The sequence below is a fragment of the Halyomorpha halys genome, unplaced genomic scaffold (genome assembly GCF_000696795.3).
Source record: "Halyomorpha halys isolate HHAL.00 unplaced genomic scaffold, Hhal_1.1 Scaffold441.1, whole genome shotgun sequence".
Classification (NCBI taxonomy): Eukaryota; Metazoa; Arthropoda; class Insecta; order Hemiptera; family Pentatomidae; genus Halyomorpha; species Halyomorpha halys.
Window position 1 is genome coordinate 706053 of NW_027106497.1, and position 8051 is coordinate 714103.

At 31.2% G+C, this 8051-nt stretch overlaps 2 protein-coding genes and 1 long non-coding RNA gene across 3 annotated transcripts in view; 2 read left to right on the forward strand and 1 right to left on the reverse strand.

The window, feature by feature from the left end:
* LOC106682774 (craniofacial development protein 1) overlaps window positions 1-3237 on the forward strand; it is a 10094-nt gene extending 6857 nt beyond the window's left edge. Inside the window, exons 6-7 of the mRNA XM_014423816.3 lie at window positions 2089-2289; window positions 2847-3237. Of these exons, the coding sequence (XP_014279302.1) occupies window positions 2089-2289; window positions 2847-2946 (301 nt within the window). The 3' untranslated portion in view covers window positions 2947-3237. The remainder of the gene's footprint in view (window positions 1-2088; window positions 2290-2846) is intronic.
* Window positions 1-5694, reverse strand: part of LOC106682778 (uncharacterized) — a 10805-nt gene extending 5111 nt beyond the window's left edge. Inside the window, exons 1-3 of the long non-coding RNA XR_001343483.2 lie at window positions 5470-5694; window positions 5292-5353; window positions 3292-3409 (exon numbers count right to left, since the gene is read on the reverse strand). This is a non-coding gene — a long non-coding RNA (uncharacterized lncRNA). The remainder of the gene's footprint in view (window positions 1-3291; window positions 3410-5291; window positions 5354-5469) is intronic.
* A 1196-nt stretch (window positions 5695-6890) lies between these two features.
* Window positions 6891-8051, forward strand: part of tor (tyrosine protein kinase receptor torso) — a 20355-nt gene continuing 19194 nt past the window's right edge. Inside the window, exons 1-2 of the mRNA XM_067044856.1 lie at window positions 6891-6899; window positions 6946-7000. Of these exons, the coding sequence (XP_066900957.1) occupies window positions 6891-6899; window positions 6946-7000 (64 nt within the window). The remainder of the gene's footprint in view (window positions 6900-6945; window positions 7001-8051) is intronic.

The window sequence follows — 8051 nt, forward strand, 5'->3', positions numbered from 1 at the left end:
TTAGGTCCGATATAATATCGATATCGATATTGCTATCCGATATCGATATCGATACCGATATCGATATTTTTCTTTCGATATCCCATCCCTAGTTGGGGGTCAAAGTTCTTCATTTTGTGGGACCGCCACTCAATGAAAAAAGTCAACGTCCCAGGCCAGATTCGAACTGGCACCGCCAATAGACATCAGATTGGTAAAGACTGTGTCTTAACCACTGAGCTATGGGCGGCCCCTCCTACAATATAATATTATTATCCAATAAGTTGATCCTTGGTTGGCAATTCTGTGACTGAAATTTGGAATAAAAAGAAAGCGAGTTGTGTTGTCATTGAGTTAGTTTTAGCTTAAAATAAAATGTAACTAATGAAAGTTTGTTAAATAAACTAAGTATAAGTGATTTTCAACACTTTTTGCAATAAGATAATACATCATTTGATGAATTTATATTGATTGAGAATGGTTATATCTGAAATACTATTAAGGGATACTGCTATGTTAAATCATATTCCTCCCTGTCAGTGTTTATATTAACAATAACTCTACATTATCTATATCGAACTGAATCATTACTACTCGATAAAAATCAAACTCTTTTTTATATACATAAGATATCTTGCAATCTTTCATTATGATCTTCAGATGGTATATATTAGAGATATTAAATATTAACTACTGTGGAACATTGGATTGTCAACCATCACCTCTTTGTTGTTTTAAAGCCACATCTAATAGTACCAGGCCCTCCTGGAGGTGAGCATCTCAATGAAATTGATTCGTCTTGTGAGAATGACAATGTCGAGCTCTAAGTGTGCTCTATGTATTGGGGCTAATCTATCAGAGCTCTTTGACATGAATTGTGGTGTAAGGCATGATGCACTTGCTTGCCTCCTTTTTAACTGTGCAGGAGAGAAAGCAGCTCGAGGGTCCGGAATCCAGCTTCGTGCAACCCTTTTCAATAGCACAGTACAGCTCTAGGAGTACGCCAATGATTTTGATATTGGGGCCAGATCATACCATGCATTAAGAGAGTCGTTTCTAGACCTATAAGATGCAGCAAAGAAACTTGGACTAATAATTAATAAGGCTAAGACAAAGTATCTGGGAATTGGAGGGGATAGATCAGAGATTGGTTCCCGCTGAGGTTAGATCCTACAGCTTTGAAAGCGTAAATAGTTTTGTTTATTTAGGGCCAGAGCTCAACTCTGGAAACAATATAACTTTTGAGATCAGTAGAAGGATAGCAACAGCTTCCATTCTTCCATTTCGAGGATAGCAACTCTTGCCAATATTACTCAGTTCTTACAAGACAATTCAGAAATAAATTCTTTTCTAATAGGACCTTACCGTATAATTTATAATATAATTCTAATAAGACTCTGGTCTGCCCAGTTTTATCTTATGGGCCAGAAGCCAGGGCATAAGACAGATGAGAATAGATTTCTCATCTTTAAAAGAAAAATCGTAAGAATTTTTGGTCCTGTTAGCTAAGGCAGCATCTGGAGAAGAAGGAATAATGTTGAACTCGCGGAACTCTACAAGGATACCTCCCTCAACACTTTTATTTGACTGGGGCAACTTTGGTGGGCTGGACACATCTTAGGAGTAAATGATGATGTGGCACCCAAGAGAATGCTGGTTAAGAAATTTTATAAGAAAAAACGAGTTGGTTCACCAAAGATGAGGATGGAGGATTTTGGTGGTGGCAGATGGACAGATCCTGCTTGGAGTTTAAAATTGGAGAGCTGTGCCTATGGATCACCACATCTGGCGAAGACTTTTGGAGGAGGTCCAGTCTGGTAATATGATGTAGCACTGTATGAAATGTATATATCAAATATCATGCAATATATTGGTCATCTGGGAGCTATCTGAAAGTAGAGGTGCTGACTGTAGCAATGTATTGGTTTCATCCTACTTAATATTTTAATGAGTTTGTTCAAGTTAGTGATACTATACTAATTTTTATTCTAAAACACTACTACTATTTCACATCCTCTTATTTTATTACTCATTAAATTATCAACTTATCATAATTTTGATTTATAAACATTGCAAGAGTATGTATGTCAATTTTTATTTTCTGTTAAGAATCGAGAAGCCTGCACCAGTTGGAGAACCAAGCAAGACTGGTGCCCGAGCAAGTACCGGTGGCCTCAGCTCGATCCTGAGCCAGATTGGCAAGAAGGGCAAGTTAAGCACTCTAGAGAAAAGCAAGCTGGACTGGGATAGCTTCAAGGTCAAAGAAGGAATAGCTGAGGATCTCGAGAGGCACAACAAAGGCAGGAATGGGTCAGTTTTCTCAATCACAATTGTATTTTATTTTTCTTAGATCACGGTTATATAGGGGTTAAGAAAAACAGTAGCATCCAATAATTGATCATATAATTGTTACCTTCTTAAAATTATTCTATAGCAAGTGATTTTACTTGTAATGAAAAGTGAACCTAGTCTTAAGAGTTGATTTGAATTGTCTCTTCTATCCTCATGGTCATGCTTATACGCCCTGGTTTTCCAATTTGCTTATTTAAAAAAAAAATTCCTTTATACCTTATCTGGGAGAACTGCCTAATCAGCTGTTGGCTAATCTTCCTGTACATGGTTTTAATTCTCTTGGTGTCTTTCTTTGCAAGGTTAAAACTGACCTATTTATATCATTATTTCCGAAAAAATAAATTTCAATTTTTAAAGTAAATTTGTGAGGGAAATTGGAATCCTGTACTTTTGCTTGTTTTCCAGAGAGGCAGATTTATTATTATTATTTTTTTTCATTTACTGTAATTTATACTTGGTTCAATTTAATTTTTGTATAAAATTTAACAAATCTAACTAAGAGATGCTAATTTTAGGTACTTGGAAAAACAAGACTTCTTACAAAGGGCTGATCTACGACAGTTTGAGATAGAGAAAAATATGAGGTCTGCTACTAGAAGGTCACTAAACCGATGAGCACTTAAAATGAACCACTAAGTGTTGCATTTGTTGGAGAAGTGAAAGGGATGGAGCGATCGTTGGTGCCAACAGGGCTCTCTTGCAATAGGAGCATTCCTTAATGTTCCATTCCTTTTATATTTCAGTTTACAAAATGAGGCCATTCTTAACTGGTTACTGTGTCCTTTTATTGCATTTAATTATATTTATTGTGTAATATAATGGTCTTTAACATCATTTTGTATAGCTAATATCTAGAATGTATGTACTTTTATTTTAATGAATTTGAATAAAATTTTTAGATAATAATGTGTGAATTTCTATTCAAACCTAAGTAATAAATGCCAATATGATACTGCTCACCATTGTGGCTACTGGCCATATAACTATTACTTTAAGGGAAATTAACTAGCCATATTTTATTATCACTGCTTGACTGTCAAAGGTATGTCATATCCCAACTGTTGCGTCTTGACCACTCCTGAAACAATCAGTTGGTTAGCAGTATGACAGTTCTAGGTTATTTAATAATGATGAATTTTGATGTTAATTGTCACTTAGGGACGGTTACTATGTTTATTTATTTATTTTTTTTTTCATCATGTTAGAAAAATTGAAATGAAAAATTGTTAAAATGTGATATGATACTGGATTATAATAACACTAATTCATTAATTTTTAGACCTTATGCTCATTTATGAAAAAAATCTCTTTAAGGGTTTCTAATATAAATCCAATTAACATTACATAATGAAAGAATGTTTGTCTCAAATAAATACTTGAGTGTAGTCCATCGTAATTTTGGGGCTTCTCATCAGTCAGTGTTACACGCAATTGCTCATCGAAGAGTTTCCTTGGAATCCTATGGACATCCATCCTGATGACATGGTTAGCCCATTGTAAGCTGTCAAGTTTAACCATTTCAACAATATCTAGTTCCTTTAATAAACAAAATAGTTTGTTGTTTGGCATCTCCATGTTATGTTCTGATTATAAATATCTCAAAGAATCTTTAATATTCAAATATGCATATGTCTTGTTCAACACTTCGAAAAAGCCCATTTTTCAGATTTGTACGTACTGCTCTGATCAGTGTATTGTAAAGTCTAATTTTTTTAACTCTTGAAAGTAAACTGTTCTCCAATTATCGACCAAGTTGTTCAGAAATAGTATCTATTAGCAGATGCTATTCTTTTTTCAATTTCAGCTGAAATATTATTTTAGAACCTGTGTACTAATTCATTTACACATTCAAATATGTCAGGCCCAAATTGAAAGTTGACTTCATAAGGAGTCCTAACTTTTTTAGCAATTATGTAGGTTTTCTTTGGGTTCACAACTAAGTCCATTTTCCTGAGAGATGACTTGAGGACAAGGAAAGCCTCTTCTTCCGATCTTCCAATGACATCTAAATTGTATTGCCAAGGATTATTCAATTAAAGATGGTTGCTCCTAACTTGATCGGAAAACCTTGGACTGCTTTATCCAGACATGTTAAATAGTAGGCATACAATGGGGGGAGAGAGTTGTGTGTTATCGTATGGACATGCCTGTCCTCATAGGGCTAAAGTACCTACTCCTCATATTGATTAAACATTATCTGTTGTGTTTTCATTACAAATGCAATATTATGTGATGGTATATACATCTATTAATTTCCTAAAATAATCGTACAACTACCTGTTACTGGTCATTAAAATAAATTAAAAATCAAAGGCATGCCTATTCAGTGGAGGAAGCTCCTAATCATAAACTTGACTAAAGTCTTCAAATAATACTACCTTGTCAATAACTGTAATAAATAAAGTTTTCCATTGTGATTGGAAGTATAATTCACTTAGACTTTTTATTACATTCTGGGTTTAAATGACAAAATGAGAGGAATCTGTACATAAAATTAAGATAGTAATGCATTGTAACAGAAACTAACGATTGCGATGTGTTACACTTCTGGAATTACATGTTTATGTGAAAAGATAGATTTAAGTAATCACTTTTTCAATGATAGTGTTGTCTCACACCCATCACTAATCTTAAAATAGATTTGTTTTGTATAACTATTTTCTATTATTTACTTCAGCATTCACTAGTATACTGTACCATTCAGAATCTTTGAGTTCAGATAAGTGAATATATAAAAATTATTAACTTTATCTAAATGCATCTTTTTTCATAAATAGAACAAGATGAAAGTTGGTTATTACTTAAAAGAATATTCTTTTCTAAGGAAAAAAGGCTACAATTTTTTCATCATTTGTTTTTAAAGTTTTGATATCTTTTCCTTGAGCTATCTTGAGAAATAAATATCATCAATTATGTTTATATATAACTAACTTTGATGAAAAATAAGTAAAAATGTTAACCTGCAATACTGGTCCTGCATTCGATTTTTAAATTTTGCCTGCAATATTGACCTCTATCCTATCTAGAATAATGTGAAAAAAATTAAACAATTTTAAAAATACTTACATTTAATTAAATATAATTTACTGGTTTCTAAATATATAGATACTATTTTATTTTTAAAAGAAGGTTAGATACCATTTTTTTATTCGGCCAGAAGTTGTATAACTAAGGATTATTCAATGATGTATTAATGGCTCATGTTTAATACAAATATTCTGTAGGCCACATGGTACAAAATGTTTTTCCTTACAGTTCTAGCTTTGATATATATTAAGGATTGCCGAGCCTTGGTTTGCACATGCGACAATGTGAGTTAACGATTTCACTATTAAAAAAATTAATTTTGTATAAAGCATTTCTTAGCCCTCAAGTTGTTTGAACATTGACATTGTTTTCAGAAATATTATACAGTAGCTCTGTTAAGGGATTATATATATTCATTTATATACACATGCTTCATGTATTAAGCATAATAATCCATAAATGAATATGTACAAACAAAAAAAAATTGTATTTTAATAAGATTTTGACTTTATTAAATAAATTAAACTGTAAGTCCTGTATGAATATAAAAGTTCATTTTAAGAAAAAGAGTTGGCAAATTTAATGTAGGATTTATAAACTATTATTTTTATTATGGTCCTATTCAGTGTAATCCATCTAAACTATGATCAAGATTTTCCGTTAGGTAAATGATTTTATCAAAAAAATATTGTAACTGCATGAAACAGAATCTTTAAGCCGCCACCCTTCTTTATTCTCTACTACTTACGAGACTACATATGTATACCATTAGGAAGAGAGGCTATCTTGTGAGCTTTGGAATAATTAATCACCATTATAGGGGTTCAGAAGCCCATATCTCTTTCTTATGTTACAAATAAGCATAGCTATATCTTAATTCCTGAGGATAACTTTTTGTTACTTTTCTTTTACAATCCTTAAAAATAAAAAAATATCATTCCTATAATTTTAGTCTCTTCGCTCTCAACTCCTCCACCTATTTGTTAAATACAATATCTCTACTAAGACATTTTTTTTATAAAAATGTGTTTCAAGACCTATATTGAACCATTTTTTACTTATTTCCTATTCCTTTATTTTCATTTTTTCTAGTTATCCATTTTTATTCTTTTATTTTATTAAACCCTCTCCCTTTCCTCTTCTTCTAGACATTTGTTTTATTTACAATAATTTTACTAATTTATATTATAAATTACTTTCGTAATTGGTCACGTTTTTATATAAATCGATTACATTCTCCATTGAATGATCTTTTCAGTTGATTTTGTTCTCTTTTATATTAATATTGTATCCTATATTAGCTTATACTCCTACCATGTTTAGTATCTTGTTTATTTACTCCCAGATAAATACCTGAAAATGGGTGAAAACAATTTGCTTCCACAAGGTTTTCCTTATTTTAAGTTCCATTCCAATTGACTTCCGGAACATCTGATCTTTCAATTCTCTACAATCAACTGAATAACTACCAAACTTATTGAGAATTGTTACATGTTTAAATAATATCAAATATAGTAAAATAATTAGTCAGTATGACACAGGTGTGTGCTAATTAATTCAAAAATTTCTTTAAATTTGTATTTTCAGGGTCCTAATAATAAAGATTGCATTGAAAAATGCCTAGTGAAAGAAGATAAATATGGTAAGAACACTACAATCATCTAGATATATTTTAATAAAAAGATCCAACCTAACCTAATTTAATTCTTCAGTACAAGCACAAATCATAAGAAAACGTTCATTGTTCTAAGGTTAAAAAATTAGAGTTCTCATACAATATTATTTACCTGCTCAAATAATAGTGCCCATTTAATGATGGTGAAATATTAAATGATGTCTTATAATAAATCACATACACACACATATTTATGTATATACCTACAGTGAAGATATACATATATATTCAATCCTTACCGTGAAGAAGTTGATAAATTGAGATAACTAGGCACCCAGTTATTAACTTCTTCACTGTAGGTATATACATAAATATGTGTGTGTATGTGATTTATTATAGGACATCATTTAATATTTCACCATCATTAAATGGGCACTATTATTTGTGTGTATACTGTATATATATATATATATATATATATATATATATATATATACATACACAGATATATGTATGTTTACAGTGAAACTTCTCTGAACGGAACCCCTCTTGACAAATAATTTTACTAAGGTCCTGACTAACAAGTTCCAAATTCCATGCATCAGAATCCCTCCACTATCCCCTGAACCCCTATACTCAATGCAGATACCAATTTTACTCTCCATTAGGATTTTTTACTTCTCTATAACAGACATTATTCATAAAATATGAATGTGTAAACTCATTCCAGAATGGACATGTATTGCCGACACTTGGTTGTGTAGCCAGCATTCAGTGAATGTAAAAGAAAAATGCTCAACCTTCACTTCTTAATTTTATATTTCGAGATATGTATTGTTATAATTTAAAAATAAATTTTATATTTTTTAACTTATAATTCTGATATCTAAAAGAGATAACTTGGGTAAGAAATTTAAAAACTTTAATACTAAATGGATAATAGAATTTTATTTTTAATTATATAATATAAAAGACTCTTAATCTCAGGGCGGATTTCTAGGCAATCAGAAAAACAGACACTTTTACTATTAACTTAATTAAATTAATATCTCTTTTACAATTGTATTTAAATTTAGGT